Source organism: Musca autumnalis, unplaced genomic scaffold, assembly GCF_047663935.1.
Source record: "Musca autumnalis isolate F117 unplaced genomic scaffold, ASM4766393v1 scaffold_5, whole genome shotgun sequence".
Classification (NCBI taxonomy): domain Eukaryota; kingdom Metazoa; phylum Arthropoda; class Insecta; order Diptera; family Muscidae; genus Musca; species Musca autumnalis.
Window position 1 is genome coordinate 130,786,290 of NW_027412088.1, and position 24,452 is coordinate 130,810,741.

Below are 24,452 nucleotides of genomic sequence, written 5' to 3' on the forward strand. Positions count from 1 at the left end.
AACGTAACAACCCAGTTCAGTCAGCTGTGTATTGCTGCTACCTTTTCTTATTCTACCATGCTGCAGACCACATCACCTTTCATTGTCCAGGCATACACAACAACACAAGGTTTTCCTTGCTGCAAAAACTGAGAACACTGAATATACACCAACCAACTATTGACTTAATACTAAAAAACAACAACATAAAGGCATATTTTGCCTTATGGAAATTTTATAAAGACGCCAATATCAAAATTTAGATTTAACATACAAAATTTACATTATACCCATGAACAAATTTCAACTAATCTACAAAGTTCCCGAGAAATATAATAATACCCGTGAAAGTGACAACATAGACTTAGAGCTTATTTACACGAGGAAACAATGTTCGCTCTAAAACGAGTGTTCCGTTTTGATTCTCATTCGTAATTGCATTTTCAGGGTTGCGTTGTTTAACAAGCGTTTTTACATAAAGTTACCAAAAATGATTCTCTACCTATTGTACATGAATATTCAAAAAACAACAACAAACTGTATAACAATCACAAGAAACATTTTTTACAACACAAAATACGAATGAAAATCAAAACGGAACACACGTTTTAGAGCGAACAAGCGAACATTGTTTCCTCGTGTAAACGAGCTCTTAGTGTCTCATGTCACTTTAAAATTCCACCCCAAACTTGGTGGAATTGACATATGGAAACATATGTCAGAAGAAGAAGAAAACTGTTTTTGCAGTTGTCGTCACACAGGCAATTTTTGTGTTTTTGACAATCAATGCACGAACTCAACTGTCATGTGTAAAGGCAGGGATATATGCACATTTCTACTCACTTTCCTATCTATAGATCCATTTAGCTACCCATTTTCCGATCTATATATCCCATTCGGTTGTCAATCATTCATTCCCAGTTTTGTTTTGCTCCAGATTTTCATTGATCAGTGTGTTTCTTTTTGCTGTGCGTAATTTATTTTGTTATATATTCTTATTTAACAAAACTATAAAACATTAATTTATTTGAAAATGTCTAGAGAAACAACTTGATGTTAGATGAACGGAAGAGCGACACTGGTTCCAAAGTTCATTTCGGTGACAGTTTCAAAAAAAAAAAAACTAAAAAGTGCATATTGCACGGAATTTTTATGGAAATAATACTTTCAAACACGGTAATCACAACGGTCATTGTAAAACCTATTAAGCAGAATCATTTCAAGGTCTAGTATAAATATAAATGGAGAGCCCCACAGATCCCAAATATGATGGCATAATGGATTACACCGACTACGATTGGTCAACAAATAATTTGCCTATGGAGGTTGGTATGAATGAAGAAGTCCTATATTTAGGTACATATATAAACGTATTAGTTCGAAACTTTATGCCAAATATAAAAACATTTCACGTGATTATGACGCACTTAATTGATCACTGTGTACATCGGTAATTTATTTTATTCAGTTTTATCTTGAATGAATGCATTGATATGTATGCATTCGTTAGACAAAGAAAGTAAAGTTTTGGTTAGTTAGGTATTAAGTCATGTGGCAACCACCATTCCAAGGTATTTGGAACAGTAATGTTTTTCCCATCGATTACGAAAAATATTTAAAATTATAATTTGGTCTGCTCCAGAACTGCAAGAATCTACTATTTGTTACTATTGTGTCCGATAATATAAAGGAAAAAATGTTATCGTAGTAAAAAATAGTAGCTTCTTGTAGTTTCTGGAACAGAGCAATTATAAATATTTAAAAATTATAGGTACAAAGTTTTAAGTGTCTTAAAATTTTAAATATTTTCATAATGTAACGTCTAATAATACAGTAAAATTATACCCTCTATTAGTAGGCAGGATTTGGAGAATTTTAATAAACTTAAAGCTTCCTATATTTATATGGACCTATTGAATGGTGTTCTATTTATAGTCAGCAAAAACAACAACAAATTATTTAAGACCTAGCTATCGCCCTCAAAACAATATTCCGTCAAAATATACAAATATAAGGTCTGTTCCAGAACTGCAAGAATCTACTAATGTTTACTATTTTCTCCGATAACATAAAGGAAAAAATGTTATCGTAGTAAAAGATAGTAGCTTCTTGCAGGTTCTGGAACAGAGCAATTTATTTTATAACAAATACAGAATACCTATTACTTTGAGGTGTCAATAAAAGTATTGTAACGAGAAAAACACATTAACAATACGATAACGAATCGGCTAATCGATAAGTATGCAAAGAATGGATATTTAACTCAATATGCATTCTCGGAAAATAGACCAATGTATAACAGCATCTGTAACAGTCCTTGCAGATCTGGAACAGACCAATTCATTTATATTCATTTGGCCTGAATCAAGGCAAATTCATATAATCTATGTGCAAGGCGAATTAATTTAATTTAATTAATTTCTTACACAATGCTATGTGCATGAATTACAACAAGTAACAAATTTACAAAAACAACATTGTTGTTATTGAAAATTAATTGTCAAAGAAAATATTGAATAATAGGGTCGTTCTAAAAATGTTCTCAGGAAAAACAAATACATTTTGAAATTTCTCTAAAATAGAAAAAATTTGAATCAAAATGTAAATATAAAGCATTCAGAACTGTCGTAGTAGTGTTGGGCAATCTCGTTTGTTGAGCGGATCGATCTTTTTCATTCCGTTCACCAAAAAGATCTGGATCTTTCACTTCGTTCAATATAGAAAAACTAATTTTTATTTAAATATAATTTTGTTTTCGCAGACACTTTCGTCGGAGTTGTATGAGGTTGCCAAGGAAAAACTTCTCATTGAACTTTTTTCTTTGCTTACCTTTATACTTCGAGCTGACGATTGATGTTTGGGTATAACAAGTTTCTTGTTGAAGAAGTTATTGAAAAATAACTTCGGTGGAGAATATCCACAAACAAGAAACAAGGGAACTGATGAGATCCAGTGGCGTGGATCGAAACTATAGTATTCCCTGCCTTACCCCTTGGCGAACAATGCCAAATCTTTTCCACTAATAAAAAAGTTGTTTTAAAATATTAAAACAACAACAATGGGATTAAGCCAGACTATTTTGAAAAAACAAAATTGCAAACGCTATCCCAATAAATAAAAAAAACGCCACAATGCTTCAAATTGAAGACACTGGCACGACGTGTGTTGTTTTTGCTGTAAAGCAGACCAACCAAATTTTGGTGTGTGCATTTGTCGAAATTCGACTCCACATACAAGTGGAAGAGGTTTGAATTGTTTTCGCAGACACTTTCGTCGGAGTTGTATGAGGTTGCCAAGGAAAAACTTCTCATTGAACTTTTTTCTTTGCTTACCTTTATACTTCGAGCTGACGATTGATGTTTGGGTATAACAAGTTTCTTGTTGAAGAAGTTATTGAAAAATAACTTCGGTGGAGAATATCCACAAACAAGAAACAAGGGAACTGATGAGATCCAGTGGCGTGGATCGAAACTATAGTATTCCCTGCCTTACCCCTTGGCGAACAATGCCAAATCTTTTCCACTAATAAAAAAGTTGTTTTAAAATATTAAAACAACAACAATGGGATTAAGCCAGACTATTTTGAAAAAACAAAATTGCAAACGCTATCCCAATAAAAAAAACGCCACAATGCTTATAATTTCAATTAATTTATACCTATAAATTAAAAAACACTACATTCGACACACAAGATATTTATTTTTTAATTCACCAACGCGTAATGATATTAACAAGAAAAAAAAAACAAAATGTTTTCATCGTAAGGGATACGAGTAGATAGAGCGAAAATGAACACACGCTCAATTTAAAAACTTAACAAAAACAAGTAAAAAAGTATCAGTCGGCTTTGCCGACAGAGATATACCCTCAGCCTGTGCAAATTGAAACACTTTTTTCACAAAAAAACTTATGTATTTAGGGGGTTTCAAAATTTTGGTCGTATGAACCGACAAAAATGTTGATTATTATTAAAGTTCAAAAACTTTGCGAAAAAGGTACTTAAAGGAATGGACCGACATAAACCATGGGGGTGCCATAGGGGGTTTTTACACCCTTCGGGCAGTTTTCTCAAGAAGTATGGACTTGCCCCTGAAACAACTTTTACAATCGTAATTGAGGCAGCGAATGTAAGTTGCTTCAACAAACATCAAAGTGATTCAATAGCAGGTCTTATCAAAATTTTTTGTGTGGGAGGTACGGGATGGAGTGGACAAATATAGTCTATATTCGAACCTGATCTTTATCTGGTAGATATTATGAGAATGTGTAAAGTATGGACCAAATCGGTCACTCCCATCAAGAGTTATCGTGCGCACAATTTTTCCGAATATTTTTGAACTTTTGTGGGGTAGGTATCTGAAGGAGTGGACCGATATGGATTATCTACGAACTTAAACTAAGTTTGGAAACAATATTACGAAGACCAAATTTTGGCCGGAATCGGCATTTCCGTTCGAGAATTATCTTGCGCTTCCACCCATAAACATGGTGTCATAGGGTTTGTTTTTCAACTTTTATGCTGTTTTTCAGGAAGTATGGACTTGCCCCTGCGGAAACTTGTACCTTCGTATAGGGGACAGTGAATACAAGATGTTACAACAAAAACCAAGGCGAATCGAGAGCAGGTCCTAATCTGAACTTTTCCGAAATTTTGTGTGGGAGGTACTCGAAGGAGTTTATCGGTTGAGTCCATATTGGAACCTCATCTAAGTCTGGTAGAAATTTCATAATGTGCAAACTATGGACCAAATCGGTTACTTCCTTCAAGAGCTATCGTGCGCACAAATTTTCCGAACATTTTCGAACTTTTGTGGGGGAGGTACCGGAAGGAGTGGGCCGATATAATCCATCTTTGAACTTCAACTAAGTTTGGACAAAATATTACGAAAGCCAAATTTTGGACCGAATCGGCAGATCCGTTCGAGAGTTATCTTGCGCTCCAACCACTACACACGTTGTCATAGGGTTTTTTGTAACTTTCAGGCTACTTTCTCAGGAAGTATGGACTTACCCCTAATGAAACATACAGCGTCGTAAAGAGGACAGCGAATACAACTTGCGTAAACAAAAATCAAAGCGATTCGAAGCCAGGTCCTATACTGAACTTTTCCGAAATTTTGTGTGGGAGGTACCCGAAGGAGTGGACCGATTGAGTCCATATTGGAACCTCATCTAAGTTTGGTAGAAATTACACGATGTGCAAAGTATGGACCAAATCGGTTATTCCCTACAAGAGTTATCGTGCGCACAAGTTTTGCGACAATTTTTGAACATTTGTGGGGGAGGTACCTGAAGGAGTGGTCCTATATGGCCCATCTTCGAACATAAATCGAATCTGGACAAAATATTACGATACCCAAAATTTGAACCGAATCGATTGATCCGTTCGAGAGTTATCGTGCGCACCAGCCAGCCAGACAGACAGACGGACAGACAGACAGACAGACAGACGGACGGACATTGCTAGATTTACTCAAAATTGTCTGAAACAGATATCGTACAAACATACTTGGGGTCTAAAACCATTATTTCGATGAGGCACATTTTTGGTCGTATCAAAGTGTAAATACCCTCTTTAGCCTAAAGGCTGAGGGTATAACAAGCGCTTTAAGAACGAGAACAGTAAAAAGAGCGAGGTAAGCAAAATAGAACGAGCGGATTCAGCTCAAAATTTAAACGTACGATGTAAAAAAACGACACAACTCGCAACCACATGAATTTGTTTTTCTTGCTTGCTTCTGCGTGTGCAAAGCTAATGGTGGTGGTTTTGTTTTGTAAGCAGCAATGTCTTGGCTATTAGCGATCTAAATGAACGATATAAACGAATGAGCTGGATACGGATCCGTTCGTTGTTCTCACGGAGTCGTTCCTTTGAGCCGGTTCGTTCATAAACGACACAACTATATGTCGTAGGGCATTTTTATTACAGGCTTAGGATGAAAAAAAGTATTTTATGGTAGCAAATTTCAAATTTCATCAGTAGACCCTATAACATTTTGAAAACTAAATTTACAAAAAAGTAAGAATACAGCTGATTGTCACCTCCAACTTATATAAATATGCCTTGGCCTGAATCAAGGCATATATATATGCCCGCGGGCATACGACACACACGTATACTGTAAACACATTCGTTCGTTAATGCATTGTTTAGTCCCGGGCCACACTACAGTAATTTCACTCAAATTTTGATATGAAATTATGCGTCTATAGATCGACGTCCATAGTAGAGTAAAATCATAAAATTGCTGTAGTGGGGAATTCGATTTAAGAACACCTAATTTCATGAAATTTTTTAATGAAATTCACGCTAGTGTGGACCGGGACTTACGTTTCCACTCACACTAGAACAAGTTATAATTTGCAAATGTGTGTTTTTGGCCATCACTGTTGTAGTTGTATGAGCAGCCCTATTTTAAGTAACTCAGCATACCAAAAAAAGCTTGAGAATTATATTATAATAAGCTTACCAACATAAGCCTTAAGCTTATAAAATACTTGAGAAATTTGTTGTTAAAAGCTTATGTCATAATTGTAGAATAATCGAAACGGATCCCTTGTTTATAAGTAGACATCGGATTTTGCATATTTTTTAATATTAAAGATACGAAGATTCTGATTGGACCAAAATTCGTTTCAAAGAAAACTGAATTCAATAACAGGGTCATATATTGTATTTATTTTGCATATGCACAAAATATGCAAAAAATATGCAGAATATGCAAAAAATATGCAAACAGATTTTGACTGAAAATCGTCATAAAAGTTGTAAAATTCTCATTTAAAGTTGGAAAAACCATCAAAAAATACATAATAACGTCGATTTTTCAAACGTTTTATGTAAAATTCAATATTTTTTGTCTTAATTTGTAGAATCGATCTCGGTTTTTTTTAGCCGGGGAGCCGCCTTTTAGTATTGTTAAATTTTAAGATTGCCAAAGTTTGAGTACAATTGGAATATGTCAACACGTGCTACTGGAGCCTCGAAGGTATGAAAATCTAGATTTTTTTGCTATTTGGCGACTTCGACGACCCATATATGTGGAACGGTTAAAGCTATTTGCCCGTGTTATGCATTCTATTAAAGGTCATTATGTTCTTAACATTGCTTGCTGAACAACAAAGTACGTACATAAGTGTTACTGAATTCGAGATAATAAAGCCAATGTCCCGAAAAAGGCCTTATGGAAAAAATGTAGTCTATTTTTAATTTTTCGAATTTTTCGATTCGAACCCACACAGCCACCATTATGTGACATGTTTCGCCTTTTGTAGAGACTCATCAGACATATCGGCCGTGGAATGGCTTCGCTATCATCAAACATTTATTTTTTCAAATGCAATTTTGTTTTTACAAAGATGGACATTTGTACATTCATTGTATGGCTTCAATGACAAACTCTTACATTTTGTTCATACATATTTAAATTTACGTAATGGACTGACATAATGTGGTTTTGGACCCATCTGAGTACAGATGACAACTTGGTGATGAACTCGACTCCTTGCTATGTCGCTCACAATTCTCAAGTTGTTTACCTTCCTTTACCCCTCCTGGTAATTGATGTTCTGTGGTCAAGTTGCAGGATCTTTTTCAAGAAATTCGGAGTTAAAGTTTAATCTCTTGAACAACAACTAAGTCTCACTTGTAATTAAGCTTGGTAAACCTTTTTCTAGGAATTTTGGCAGTTGATTTTTGTAAGTTTGGATCGAATATTTCTGGAGAAATTTCTATCTTTGCTTTGCTAAGATATTTGTCGTCTTTTGTATCTTTACGGTGTTTTGCGCTATCAGATCAAACAATGCCAGGCCAATGAGTTCAGGACTAAGGTACCACATATGATTTATCATTTTATTATTTCCTTTATCTTATATTTGTTTGTGAATGCCTTTCGTATTAAGTAAATCTTCAATGCGGTTTGGGTCTTGTTTTGGACCTAAAAAATATTTCTGACAAGTAAACTTTTCTCTTACGTCAAAACACCAATAGAAAAACAACAACAAAGCAACATTGTTTATGAAGTAGAGTGCAATGGGAATGAAGAAGAAAGCTGTGATCTTGTGTACATAGGCACAACAAAGCGGACTTTACAAACGAGAATGGGGGAACATAAAACTGATATAGAAAAAGGAACACAGAAAACAGCACTGGCTCAACACATATTGAAAACTGGACACAAGGCGAACTTTGAAAATGTCAAAATATTAGATAAGGAAAACAAAGAAAGGAAAAGATACACAATAGAAAGCTTGAGAATTCAACAAAAAATAGAGAGGACAATGAACGTTAAAGAAGATACAAATAACATTAGCATTAGTTACCGCGTTGCAATATAGTATAATCGATCTGTGATTCTAATTTTAAGTTGTGTTTGTTATTAAATGTGCTTCTTGACAAAAACCTTCATGTAAAATATACTTTATTCATTGTAAGTAAATTATAATTTCATGAAGATTAGATTTTAATTTGATGTTTTTAATAAAATAGACGTATCCCCTGAAGATGTCAACAAATATTGACGAAACGTCGGGACAAATGAAATAAAAAGGAATTTTTATTTACAAACACTTAGGTCTAAAGAGCTTAAATAACACAACAATACATTTCTGAATATCGTTTTCACTATTTTTTGTATTAAACTCAATCTATTGTCTCTATTTTTTTTTCAACCTATCGATAATGTTTACCCAATTTATCCTATATTATATCTATATAAACATTATCTTGTTAATTATACGTTTTGTAAAATCAATAACCCAAAATCTCACTTATAACACTCAGTTGTTGTCGTGAGGGATACCAAATAAATAAAATAGAAAAAACATTCCGGGGGCGTCCAGTCTCGAACGAATTAAACGCTAGGTGCTTGTATGGTCTCTTGTTCTTGGGAAGTGGGCTGGGCAGTAGTTTTAAAACACTCTCGCCTACTTCGAACTTGGATTTGTCAATCGCAGACTATTCTTATAGAAATTGCTTGAATGTGTTTGGTTGATGTCCGGATGTGCTTCCAAACATGCAGTCAAAAATCCCTCTCAACAATTTTTTAACAAGTTTGTGCAGTGGTACAGAAGCTCTCGACCTAATATCTGCTCGAGCTGGTGAGACCCCATTATTCTAGGCATTTGTATACTGCTAGTTCTTGTTTCTCCCATGAGCTACTGTTAGTTTCGGGAACGCCTAGGAGTTGTTCTTTACCTCCATGTGATACCAGAACAGCAACCCGTTTTTTCTTCTCTGTTTTGAGAACATCTGGTTACAGTTTTCCGTGCCAGTGCAAGCTCCTTGAAGCTGTTGCATGTATTTTTCACGGTTTATTATCCGCTGTTCACGGATAAAGCTTCTAGAGATCTTATATTTGTAGGGATCCTCCCCGATAGCTTCTACTGTAGCCACTTTACAGGGGTCCAGCACCAATGACAATTTCATAGTAACGATTTTCTTGAACCCACGCATGATTGTTTTCGGGACAGATGATTTTTCAAATTCTACGATACGTTTAGCATCAAAACAAGACCTAGACCTCATTGAAAAGGTATTGAAATATGAAAACATTGACACACAAATTTCAGAAAAGGGCAATAACAACATGATTAATAATTTGTGGTATCTTAGTCCTAAACTTGCTGTCCTGGCATTGTTTGATCCAACGGTGCAAAACGCCGTAAAGAGCCAAAGGGCGACAAAAATCTTAACAAAGCAAAGATTCCAATTTCTTTAGAAATATTCGATCCAAACTTCCAAAAGAGCAACTGCCGAAATTCCTAGAAAAAGGTCTGGCATAATTATTATTGTTCAAAAGATTAAACATTAACTCCGAATTTCTAGGAGGCGCAAAGGATGATAAACAACTTGAAAGTTGCGAACTACATAGCAGAGCGTTCTTCAAGTAGTCACCTGTACCCCCAGATAGCTCCAAAACCACATGATGTCTGACTCCATTTTCTTACAAAGACGTACATAGTCACGTTTTTCGGGACATTGGATTTGTTATCTCGAATTCAGTAATACTAACGTAGTTTGTTTTTCAGCAAGAAATGTTAAGAACAGAATGGCCTTTAATTTAATTCTTAATATGTACAAAAAGCTTTAACCATTCCAGAGAAATGGGTCGTCGAAGTCGCTAAATAGCCAAAAAATCGAGATTTTCATAACTTCGAGGCCCCAGTGACACGTGTTAACATATTCCAATTGTGCTCAAACTTTGACAGTCTTAAAATCTGACCATATTAAAAACTTTATGCGGGTGCCGCCATAAATAATCCGATATCGATTTGTTCCCTTTGAACAATAACCAGCCCAATGCTACAAATTATGACAAAGAAAATATTGAATTTTACATAGAACGTTTGATATTTTATCAAATATTCTATTTTTATGTATTTTTTGATGGTTTTTCCAACTTTAAATGACAATGTTACGACTTTTATGACGAATTACGTCCAAAATCTGTTTGCATATTTTGCATATATTTTGCATGTTTTTGATATGACCCCAAATATCGAAAAATGTACCTTTAAAACGCCTAGATCCAAAATTTGAGTCCAATCGGGTGAGAAATAAAAAAACATGCAAAAATCCGATGTCTATTTATAAGCTTACCCTTGTAATTGTAGAACAAGCTTATGCAATTAATATTATATTAACATATAAAAAATACAGAAAATACAAAAATTTTCAAAATTAATGGAAAATATGAAAGAAAAGTGTGCAATTAAATATAAAATATACATTCGCAGGAAAGGTTAGTATTTTTCCAGCTCATTTAATATGGGTTATGTGTTCAGATTCTCATAAAAAGTAAGTAAGGAAAAATAAATTATGTATGTTTTGTAGCTTTTAGAACCGCTCTTGGCCCTATGTGCTAGGTTCCCATTTATAAAAATAAATTGAAACTGAAATTGAAAATTATTTTTCTCTTAATTACGAATGGTGTCGACAGGCGAACAACGTAATTGGAACGCTCGTGTGAACATGACATTACCCTTGTAACTGTAAAACAAGCTTACATATATTTTTTAAATTTTTATTGAAATTTTAAAATTCAGTTCAAATTTTGAGATTTAGTTATAAATTAACAAAATGTGTTGTGCTTTATATCATTGTTATTTTTTAATTTAAATTAACTTAATTAGTGATTTAAGCTTTCACTCTATGGTATAATAAAAAAAATTTTATTTACAGTTACGTCTTTTGATTTTATAAGTGTTACCCATCTTTATACGATTTTAAGCGAACCGTCTTGAATGAATGTGCGGTTGGAGCTGCGGCATCTATGAAAAGTAGAAATTTAGTGCTAATAAGATAAGACATTTTTTTGCTATCATTCTTCAGTGAATGGCTTTTGAATTTAACATAATGTTATATCTCGATATGGTGATATAACATTTTTTTTTCTTTTATACATTTTTACGTATTTAACCGAATTTACCGATCCAATTGACATGGAATTATTCTTGAATAGATCCTTGAATTCAAAAATTTCGTTTCTGATACCATTACATGAAATGTTCCTCCTTGCTTGCGATTTTAAACTAACTGCAACCAGTTAAGGGTAATGTTTCTATACAAAGTTTGGTAAGGGGTAGTTTACACTATATGTAAATGTCATATGACAGGAAATTTTCCATCGTTATATATTCGCTAATATGTGTAATATTGGAGATTTTCCTTACGCCATTTACTCTATGCGTCCACACCAGCAAAAATGTAAAAAAAAACTACGTCTCCACATTGCCTCCGTGGGTAAATATTGAATGTTTTTATTTCGTGTCATATGACATTGATAGATAGTGTAAACTACCTCTAAACATTTTTTTGTTGCATGAATTTTGTCTAGTCTTAGTTGTATTTATGTCTTTGGGGTGTCTTTTTACTTACTAAATGTTGCTTAAACATTTTTTCAGCAACTTTTCCTTTATACAACTGTCAAAATCTACAACATTAGTAATAATTTTTACTAATTATCACGTAAAAAGACACAGCTAATATTATTCTCAAGTCCTATTACCCTTTATTTTTATTTGGAATGTTGTTTTTATTACACACTTAGGATGATAAACAGTATTTTATGGTAGCAAATTTCAAAATTTCATTAGTAGAGCCTATAACATTTTGAAAACTAAATTTACAAAAAGGTAAGAATACAGCTGATTGTCACTTCTACTTTATATAACACTATGCAACACTGAAAATGCTAACAACTTCTTGTGTGCATTTTTTGAAAGTACATATTTAGACTACAAAAACCCTAGTAGGGTTTTGTCCTGTCAGATCCAGTTCGGACTTTATGGCCTCGTCTAAACCGGGCTAAATCTACACGTTTTGCAATTATCAGGAATAGGAATGTTTCCTTGCTGTCTTTAGCAATATTGTAGCCCTAAACTAGTATAACTTATCTTTTGAAAAAAAAAACATAAGAAAACTCCATCTAGGGCATCAAAATCCATAAAATGTAGAAAATTTTACATAATTGCTGAAATTATGGTCAGTATCGGCTAAACTATTGGGAGTTGAACCAAGTAACCTTCTGCAGAAATCTTCCAATTAGAGTTCTAAACAATTCTTTAGAACATTCTGAAACTCTAAAATACTTACTTCATGTTGTTTCAGCGGTATTTTGCATCATATCTTTTACAACACGTATTTCACACACAGTTCACACCAACAGTTTATTCTCGCATTTCGGATTTCACTGCATTATTGATATTTTTATTAAATCGTCGTTGAAAAATGTACTGAAAACTGAAGAGTTGTGTATTACATTCCGGGGAATATTTTTCCAAAAGAAAATATTCAGTAAAATTAACGGTTTTGGAGATACGGTGCGAAATGTATAAAAATTGTGGAATTTTTGCATCTATTTTTAAATTTGTGGCAACAAATGTGGTTTTTCGAGTTTATTATTTCTCCAAATATTTTATTCCTGTCCATATCTACAAATTTGCTTCAGAGGTCAGAAGAAGATTCGCATTGATTTCAGAGATATAGCCCCGAATTTCTTTAAAAACTCAATATTTAACCATGTTTAGATGGGGCCATAAAATTCGAACTGGACTGACACAACAAAACCCAACTAGGGTTTCTTGTCGTTTGGGTCTGTACTTTAAAAAAATCCTTAGTTCGAATTTTTTGCACAAGATCACCTTAAAAATGTTGCACAGTGTAATTATGCCTTGGCCTGAATAAAAATTATAATAAATTTATACTTTAGGAAAATGTCTAGGCACTGCTCAACGTGTTCCTAACTACAGCATCAATCCCAAGGCAGCCGGTTCTTTCGTACCGGATTGACCCTGCGTAGGTTTAAATGCTGCTACAAGAACAACAACAACATGACTACAGTATTCACCAAGACAAACAACATTTTAAGGCACATGTACATAGGACCACGACAATTGGAAAAGTACGAATTAAGATGTAAAATATATTTTTGTTAAATTTTCTATGTTTTTAATTTTTTAGTCTACAAATTCTAACCGAGCTAGTTCTTTCTGTCATTTCGAAATTTCAATGGTCAGAAAACTTCACACTAAACTTTTCGTCGTAGATCAAGCTGTTGGTAAAACTGATTTATTTATTTACAATTATACTTATAGTTAATATAAGGATAATTACAAGGAGTACAGGAGCATTAGCTACAAAGGCCATCAACTCATGCTTGGTAAAATTAACGATAAATTATATACATATGTATATTTATACCCGTGCCACCGTGGTGCAATGGTGTGCACACCCGCCTTGCACGCTGAAGGTCGTGGGTTCGATTCCTCGGTCAGTCAACATCAAAATTTTCAACGGTGGCAAAATACCCCTCAGTAATGTTGGCGACATTTCCTGAGTATTTCAGCCATGTAAAACTTCTCTACGAAGTGGTGTCTTAAGACACGCCGTTCGGACTCGGCGATAAACAGTAGGTCCCATATCATTGAGCTAATATGAATCGGGGTGCACTCATTGATATGAGAGAAGTCTCCCTTGTCTCGTATGGGATGTTTGTGGAACAATTATTATATATATTTATACCCTACACCACTATGTGGAAAGGGTATTATAAGTTTGTCCCCATAAGTAAGCAAAGGCTATAGTCGGACGGGGCCGACCATGTGATACCCTACACCACAACTTCTAGGAATTAGCTATGTGCAACCACTTTGCACGCTGAATGACCGGGTACGATTCCCACGCCTGGCCACATCAAATTTTCAACGGTGGCATAATACCCATTTGTAATGCCGCCGATATTTCCTGAGTACTTCAGCCATGAAAAACTTCTCTACAAGTGGCAACTTAGGACACGACTCGGATTCGGCGATAAAAAATACGTCACATATCAATGACATAACATGAATCCATTGGTATAAGATAAGCCTCCATTGTCCCTACTAGGATATTTGTGGAAGAATTATATAAATTATACATTTCTAAACAATATGCCAAAATAGGAAAATTCACATTGATTGTGGGTTTATTTAAGATCTATCGTCCTCACATGTGCTTGGTAATGCACGCAGTTTTGTGATTTTCAGGCCATTTCGAAAATAGTTCATTGTGGTTATAAACATATGTATTTTATTCCGATAGAAATAACTAATAATGAATAGAAATTCAAATAATTTGCATGCAAACAAATTTATAAATCCCAAAATTATTCATATTCCATTACACACCAAGTAAGATAGTATAAGTCAGCTCCCCTAACGGTGATACACCCTCAGCATCTGACCAAAAAAGAAGTTTGAGAATTATTTTTGGAAATTTTGGACCATTATCTCAGAAAGTATGGACTTACTGCGGAAAAATTGTGCCGTTGCAATAGGTACCGTGAAAAGAAACTTCTTCAATTTAAATAAATCCGAGACTGGTCCTCAAACTGCACTTTTCCAAAATTATAGGAGATACTCGAAGGACGGGACCGATATAGTCCATATTCCAACCTGATATATTACTGGATGAAACATTAGGATGTGCAAAGTTTCGACCAACAAGAAAATCCCCTTTAGAGTTATCTTGCGGATTTGCCATTTTAGTTTGTTTTCTTGCTTGTTTTTCAGGGTTTCTTGGACCTTTTCGGCCATAATCTCTGTCATTGCAATTGTACCATCGTAAAGCGGGCCGCAAGGACAATCTGCTGAAAAAATCAAAACTATTCGATAGGACACTTAAATTTCACTTTTCCAAACTTTGTGTGGGAGGTAATCAAAGGTGTGGACCGATATAGCACATATTCGAAATTAAACAAAGTTTGGGCAAAAAATTATGAAGTGCAAAATTTGGTTCGCATCGGTAGATCTATTCGGGAGTTATTGTGCGCACCAGCCAGCTAGGCAGTAAGAGAGACAGTTGAACGGACATGGCTAAGTCGACTCCAAATTGTTTGAAACGAATTTCGTCCAAACATACTTGGGGTCTAAAACCATTTTTTCGATGGGCACATCATTGGTCGTATTTTGTATGTTTTGTATTAACCTAAAGGCTGAGGGTATACAAGAGGCGGCGAAGCGACCCCATATTTGTATAATAGTTCAATTGGACAACTTAACTGAAAATTTCTGTGTCATGATTGAAACAATTTGTAGTATGAGAGGAAATTGTGGTTCTCTACACAAAACCCACTATATATTAGGCAGTAGGCCCGTTATCTAGCAGACACATTTTTGCAATTTGCATCAGGGGAAATATCAGTATTTATATTTCCATATGTAGGCTACTTTGCTGGTATATGCCATCCAGGAATAAAAATATGGACCAAAAATAAAATTAGTATATTTTTCATACTAAAGTAATGGTCCATTTCACCCGCTAAATAATATCGGATCGTCATCCAAAATTGTAGGCATCTTCTTCGATCTAAACCCTTACCTCGTGCAAAATTTCGTGACTATTGAGCTATAATTGCGACCTCTAGTGTGCTTATGATTACACTTCAAGCAAAAAACTGGATATATTAAGCTTTAACTCTGTTATCTGACCGCGTAAATCAATATAATTAGCATCAATGGAAAGGGCAAGAGTTGGTCTTCCAAATATTATTTATGTGGGCGGAATGTGTCTTCCAGGAATAAAGATATAACCGGTATATAAAATAATTTCACAATTTTCACACAAAAGTTATGGTCCATTTAACCGTCTTAACATCATCCGATCACCGTCTCAAGCTGCAAGCTTCTTTGTCATATACTGTTAGCTTGTTCGAATTTTCGAGGCCATCGGGCTATTATTGCGACCTACAGAGCAGCTACAAAACCAAACAAGTGGGAAAAGCGTTAAGTTCGGTCGGGCCGAATTTTTTATACCCTCCACCACAAATTTCAGCCATTTCGGTGGATTAATGTGGACACAACATTCAAAATACCGAAAATCGGAAGTTACCGTTCTATGGGGGCTATATGATGGCGCGGACCTATACCTACAAATTTAAGGGGGGGGGGGGGGGGGGAGTTTTATATCCCCAACGAAGACTAAATACCAAATTTCAGCCATCTCGGTGTGATAATGAGGCCAAAACCTTCAAAATACCGAAAATCCGGAGATATCGTCCTATGGGGGCTATATCAAAACGTGGACCTATATAAACATTTTATGGTCGAATTGTTTCTTAGCCTCTGGAAACACAAAATACAAAGTTGCATCCGATTCTGTTGTCAAATGGGACTAATACTTTCAAATTATATTAAAATGACGCGTACTTTATATGGGGCTATACCAAAACGTGGACCTATATAAACCAACTTTGGTAGGAATGTTTTTTGGCCTCTGGAGACACAAAATAACAAATTACAACCAATTCGGTGGTAAAATGGGACAAATATCTTAAAAATTCCTTAAAACGACGACGCGTCACTCGTCATTTTGTATGGGGGCTATACGAAAGCGTAGACCTACATAGCCAACTTTCAATACCAAAAGTCCTACGTACAAATAATAGATTTTCCCAAAATTTCATCCACCTACGCCAATCCGTTCGGACGCTAGAGTGATTTCCACAGACGGACAGACGGACGGACACGGTTATATCGATGTAGAAATGCACGCTGATCAAGAATATATATAGTTTGTGGGGTCTACAATTATTATTTCGAGTAGTTACAAACGTAGTGACAAACTTAATATACCCCCATCCTATGGTGGAGGGTATAAAAAAATATGTTTTTGGTCCATTTCACCCGCTAAATATTTCACGATCTTCACCAATTAAAATAGCGATCTATTCTGATGTGAAACCGACTAATGGTTTTAAGTTAAGGCTGCTCAAAGGGCGCCCTTCTGCTGTCGGTGGGTGTCACACAATTAAAAAAGAGAGCTTTTGTTTTTGAAATGAAAATTTTCAATACACAATTTTTTCCATTACACAAGACAACCCAACAAACCAACATTAAGGCCTGCGTACATAAGCTGCTCTGCCTGATTGCCTTGCTTTCCTGCTTCATTTCTGACGTAATAAAAATAAAAGAATAAAGAAGGCCGAGGAAATTTCGAACTGGGTTGCCCTTTTCTTTTTTATTCTTTTATCAAAAACAAGCAAGGCAACCAGGCAAGGCAGCTTATGTACGTAGGCCTTTACTCGAAAAAAAAAAAAAACATCATATTTGAATTATAAATTCTTGTGTAGCCACTCATGGTAGAACAAGAAAAGGTAGCAGCAATACCCAGCTGACTGAACTGGGTTGTAGTGTTAGTGTCAAATTCCATACGACATTTTATGTATTTATTTCTATGTTCGATGTATATTAGGGATATATATTTTTGAAGAACAAATTTATTCATCAGAAAAAAAACTATTTCCCATAAAGACGGCTTCATATCATTGACATGTAACCTCCTCCAGGTCCGAACGACATGCCCCTCACTAAAACACCGCTTATAGAGGCGGTACAATATTTGTTAATATGTGTGGTATTTTGTTAAACTTGAAAAGAATAAAGCCCTAATAAACATGTGCTTTTTTGTTTTCAAAAACAAATGATTGAAACAGCTTCTCTTTTTTCAATGAATTACCAGCGACCCGAAACATTTTTGCAAGTATTCTACTTTCTGCGAGAAATTATGCACTTAGTGGAATGATATGGAAACATTCAAATTGAAAATCTAACGAGTTTTCATTCATGTTTTCCAAAATATTCAATCAAATGTGAAAAATTATTAGTTTTTTAAATTCCAATAATTTATAGACATTTCCTTGTTTTGTTTACATTTACGTTGACACTAAGGTTTACAAACAAAAACAAATTTCAATGTGGTTGTTGTTGAGTTGTATTTGTTGTAGTATTAACTTTACCTTGTATTTGTTCTACCATGTGTAGCCACTGGAGAATAAACGAAACTTGATTCTCTTGAAAAAATGAATGTTTATGCTAATTATTAGCTTATCCGTGTAATTGTAGAATGTATGTTGGGAAACTATCAAAATGTTTGTGCTTCAAAACCAACACAATAGCTCTGTTCCAGAACTAAAAAGTTTTTACAGTTTTTACCACTTTTACACATTTTGCGTTCCCGTACACAAAATTTATATGAAAATCGTTTACGACTTTTACAACTTTTACGGCTTTTACCACTTTATAAAGTACGGGAACAGGCCAAATAACAAAATATGTTTGTAGTTGTATGAACAGCACTATTTTAAGTAATTCAACACCTCTGTAGTGGGATTCTGTAACTTTTTTTCTACCGAACCGATATCGTTAATTAACGAAAAATGTTCGGTTGAAATACCGAAAGTGCTATTCTGTAACTCAATGTTATCGATACAAAAATGTTAGCGACGAATATCGGTAGAATGACGGAATTTTAAAGAATATACACGTCATTTCAAAATGAAAAGCTTATAAGAAGTATATAAATTATTCTAATTTTGAAACATTTCTTGTTATTTTTAGGAGAAATGGAAAAAAAACACACTTTAAACGAAATAATGTGCATTCAAAGTTAACATAATTCAAATTTATAATGAAATTATTTAAATCACTATTGTATATAAAATGATTATTTTTCAAATTACATGTAGAAAATTTCTACCTAAAACTTAAAAAAAAAAATTTTAGATAAAACTATAACAGCCTGTTTCTGTGTGTCGAAAGAAGAATGTGTGCGAAAGAAACACGTCCAAACTCTTGTGTGTTTTTTAAATTTGTTTTTTGTTTTGAAGCAAAAGCAAAGGTAAAATTATTTCGAAAACTAAAGTCCGGGCGTGTTTCATTCGCACACATTCTTTCAACATACAGAAACTTGCTGTAAATGTACGTTACATATAACTATATTTATTTATTTATATATTTTTATATATATTTATATATTTTTTTATTATTATTTTATTTTCATTGTCAAATCCATTGAACGTACGTATAAATTCTCATAACACGACAAGTTTTAATGTAAACATTTTTATAATATTCGACAAATTGGTTGAATTGTTTTTATTAGAACTTTTATGATTTAATTCGATCGAAATGGAAGATATAGAATCCTAACATTTAATATTTATATATTGAACAGGAATTATTAAATTGTGTATATTGATCAGTTATTTCAGAACTGCGTATTATCAGGGAATTTGACGACTATGGTGATATTCTTCTTTCTTTTATTGTTGATGCTAATCGATCGTAAAGTGTCATAAGCTTCCTATTACTTACATTGATAGGACCCTCCATATGTCGCAGAATTTTCTTTTTCATGCGGAAAGAAATATATCTCAGCTTATTTTTTATTTGCCATGAAATATATTCCAAAATCAATTCCTAAACATCGTTGATTTTTTTGTTTAAAATATGAAAATTCTTTTATGTCGGTAGACTTAACGACTCCTTTTTTTTCGTCGGTAACTGACCGATGATTTTCGATAATTACCGACATAAAAATCGGTAAAATTGGTATACAGAATAGCACTTACCGACTAATATCGCTAACTATCGACATTTGTCGTTAATTCCATCGGTAGAGAGTTACAGAATCGCACTACTGCTTTGCAAAAGTGTGCGTTGTTGTTGGGATAGATTACTGCAAGATTGAAGAATGTGTTTGACGTCCGCAACAGCGCCGCATTTGGGACATTTATTATCCATACCCCATTATTATAAGTCTTCTTTTGTTATTGATTGGATTTTACGGACAGATTTATAGCGTTCCGGTTAACTTAAAGTTAAAAGTGATAATTGAATTTCAAGGAGGAGCTTAAAGTCATTAACTTTCAATGTGAAAATTATATTTTTAAAGCCTCCAAATTAGTTTATTTTGCATTTTCAAATCCATCAGATAGTAAAAGAACACATGTAATAATGACCCATATTCTTATTAATTAGATGTTGATGTGTGATTAATGATGGTACCACCTGCAGTGCGATTCTCTAACTCATTTTTTGAGTTAACGACAAATGTCGGTAAAATTAAAATGCAAAATTACGAATGAAAAGTAAAAAAGAAGTTGTCAGCACTCTTACTATCGGTAGAACTTTACGAATACTTTTTATTCGTCGCTAACTTACCGAAAAACATCGTTAATTACCGAAATTATAAGCATTTAAATTTTACCGATTTTTGTCGGTAACTCAAAAAATTAGTTAGAGAATAGCAGTACTGTAGTGCGATTCTGTAACACATTTTTTGAGTTACCCACAATTGTCGGTACAATTAAAATGCTTATATTTTCGGTAATTACCGATGTTTTTCGGTAAGTTAGCGACGAATAAAAAGTAGTCGTAAAGTTCTACCGATAGCCAGAGTGTTGTCAACTTTTATTTGAACTTTTCATTCATAATTTGGCGTTTTAATTTCACCGATTTTTGTCGGTAACTCAAAAAATGTGTTAGAGAATCGCACTACTGGTTGCCTTACTTTCCTGCTTCTGACATATAATAAAATAAGAGAATAAAGAAGTCCGAGCCAATTTCGAAATAGGTCGCGCTTTTCTTCTTTATTCTTCTATTTTTGTTATGTCAAAAACGAAGCAGGAATGCAAGGCAATCAGGCGAGGCCTTTAGAGAATCGCACTACTGATTGTGGGTACATTTTAGTTTTGACCTCCATATTCTTTTGGAATATTTTTCGATATACAGTTAGACAACAAATGTATTGCAAAGGTCAACATTGTAAAAAATTTCATATTAATTGTTCGTTTATGGCAACAAATTATGTAGAAACTATAAGTTTTTTTTTTTTGCAAATCGCTTGCTGTTGGTCCCCAAAACAATATTCCGTCAAAATATGCAAAGTTTATTTGCGATTTATAAAAATACGGTGAAAAATAAGATTTAACTACTAGTTGGAGTTGATAATAAATGTATTGCAAAATTACCAAATCTACGGTATTTTGAAAAATTAACAAAGTTATGTTCCTTAATGAGTTGTCTATACACTTTGCACATTCATTGGAGCAGTAATGCTCTTATTTAAACCAAAATTTAAGGCTCGGCATGTAACACTCTAAGGATACTGGTTCCCCAATTTTTTTTTAAATAAATCGAGATCTTTCGTTGGATGACTTTTTTCGAGTTATTTCTTAAACTGCAGCCAAAAAATTTATAAGTGTTGATATCAGGATATAGGCCCGAGGTATTTATTAGTTTAGTGTTGTTATACTACATCAGCAAATTACACAAATTAGATTAATATGTCATGATCTGTCCTTTGGAATTGTGGTATTTGAACGTGTTTGAGCTTTTTGGACCCGTTTACCGACTTTCCGAATAATGACTATTAAATATTTCCTTATCATGCCAGAGGGGATGTCTTCCCAATCAGTATTATGTCCGTGAACCAGATTTTGCATACTTTTCTGCTTGGTAAAAAATATAGTACCCAAAAATTCGGTATTCCAGATTTTCTAGAAGTTGTATAATTTCCATATTTGATGGGTTTTATTAGATTTGGAGCAGTTTTTTGGGATTTATTATGATAGCAGAGTATATTATCTATCCATTTAGTAAAAATGAAGTGATTCCAGTAATATTGAGAGAGGAAATGGAGCTCTGTTGTAGGTCTTTCAAAATAATACACTGAGGGTCTATTTTTCCCTATAGTGTTCAGAGGTATTTGGATGTTTTCAAAGCCAAAATCTGACTGTTTTGCATTGGTTCATTGTCCGACAATACATATTGAGTCAAATATTCATTGTTTGCATACTTGTCTGCGACCGATTCTTCATTGTTTATTGTCAATATGGTCTTATACGTTTTTTACCTGATACGATTTAATTTAACAATTGAATGTTTTTTACGAAAATTATTTGATTACCCATTGCAACAAAAATAATTCTCTTCCCATATCATAAATTAACGGCTGGCCGTTGCGCCGCTTTTTGGTGGGATTTGATACCTTAAGCTGGGTACACATTGTCAGTTTTGAATGACAGCTTTGTTGTTGCTAGCTAGTGTGGCTGTTCATTTTTGTCATTCATCATGCAACCGCAAAATGTTTTGTGGTTGCTGGACGGTTTGACAGTTATCGATAATTGCGAAATATCGACATTCAAAACTGACAATGTGTACCCAGCTTTAGAAATAAAACAATCATCACAAACTACAAAATAAGTTCAATCCCACGGCAGCGGGTTCTTTCGTACCGATTGACCCGAAACCAAACGTGTTTCGGCCAGCGGCTGCCAACCCAGCGTCCTATGCTGCCACAACAACAACAACAAAATAAGTTATTTTACAAAATATGTAAGTCGTTTTCCATAATTTATTTAGTTATCTTGTATTTATTTTAATAACCAAATGTTTGTTTATGTTTTTGCCAAGAATATCAAAGTCCGCCACAAAACATTCGAATTTAAATCAGCTGATCAAACTTGCAAATTCTTACAAGCATAGACTAATGAAGACATAGATTTCGGAATGTTCTTACCGACTGTGTGGTAATGTCATGTTCATACTAATACTTTAATTATCTTGTTCGCTCTCACAATTACGTATACGAATTAACCCGTTCATACGACATGGTACATACTTCATACCAACATAGTTCATATTTTCATACATTTTGTTTGCAGATTTTAAAGAAAGTTTCAACCAAAAAACGTGCAAAATTAGTTGAAATGAACTAGAAAAATACTTTTCTTTGCTTCAATCATCTATTTTATTTTAAATTCTGTTCTTTTCATTCATGTTTTCTATTTTTTCTAAAAATTTTGGTGTTTTCAAGACATTTTTAATTTTTCTATTTTCAAAATTAACGAGAGAGAGAGAGACCTGCCAAAATAACTTTTTGGTATACAGACTTTCAGGCAGGCATTTGATTTTTGTTTCTAGATTTGTACGCGAATTTGAAACAATGGACCAATAATGCAACTGCAATGGAAGAGAATACAAAATTTACTATGATTGGAATGTATACTATTTATTTTTTGCAGTTTTTCTAAAAATGATGGTGTTTTTATAAATTTTGAATTTTGTCTGTCAAAATTAATTTATTTCTTTTTGGTTTTGTATCGTTTGCTTATTCATTTTGATGCTTTTGTTATCGTTTGGCTATAGGCTTTTTTATAAATAAAAATCAATGTTGTGATTTTTAATGATTTCTTTTATTTCCAATATTTCGATTGGAATCTCCAATCATCAGGGAACTACAAATGTATACATATATCAGCAAAGAGTTTTACAAAAAATACCAATTGCAAACTTACTTAAAGAGAGTTAACGTTGTGTAATTGTCAGCGAACTTACTTTAACTAATGTTTGCCCGATTTGTATTTGTTAACAATGTGTCTGTAAATATGAGCACAGTTGTCAGTATCAGTAGGGAGTGTAACTGACTACATTTCGCCTTCGCTGGATTTCGATGCAGCGAAGGTCTCTATCCCTGACAGAAGTGAATGGGAGCATGGCAGGCCACTACCCGATAGCCTCTCCATCTTTACTGATGGTTCTAAGATGGCTGAAGGTACTGGAGCGGGGGTGTACTGTGAGGAGCTGAACATTAGGCGTTCATATAAGCTCAATACAAATTGCAGTGTTTTTCAAGCGGAAGTCTTCGCAGTATTGAAGGCCTTAGAATTGGTAGTAGGACTGACGGATCAAGTAGGTAGGACAGTCACAGTCTACGTAGATAGTCAGGCTGCCCTTAAGGCGCTTGGGTCATATACTATCAAATCTAGGATCGTTCAAAATTGTAGGTCCTCCTTAAAAACATGTAATTTAAGCGTTAACCTTTGTTGGGTGCCAGGACACTGCAATGTTGAAGGAAACGAGATTGTTGACGAATTAGCAAGGCGTGGTTCCCAGTCCTCTGACCTTACGGTAGAGGAATATGTCAGGCCACCGCTCTGCTACTTCCTCGGCAAACTCAGTCAGTTCTATGCAGAGAAAACCGTAAGAATTTGGCAAGACGCACCTGGTTGCAAGGTGTCGAAGTCAATCTGGCCGGCAATCTCAGGGCGTAGAACTGCGTCCCTTCTCTCACTATGCAAGTCGGAAATCAGAATAGCTACAGGGGTCATTACTGGCCACTGTAGAATAAGATCTTTGACATGTAAGTGGGA

At 34.3% G+C, this 24,452-nt stretch overlaps 1 protein-coding gene across 1 annotated transcript in view; it reads left to right on the top strand.

Annotated features, from left to right (window-relative positions):
* Positions 1 to 832: 832 nt before the first annotated feature.
* LOC141387021 (uncharacterized) overlaps positions 833 to 24,452 on the top strand; it is a 40,214-nt gene continuing 16,594 nt past the window's right edge. The window contains exons 1-2 of the mRNA XM_073956095.1: positions 833 to 947; positions 1,021 to 1,304. Of these exons, the coding sequence (XP_073812196.1) occupies positions 1,221 to 1,304 (84 nt within the window). The 5' untranslated portion in view covers positions 833 to 947; positions 1,021 to 1,220. The remainder of the gene's footprint in view (positions 948 to 1,020; positions 1,305 to 24,452) is intronic.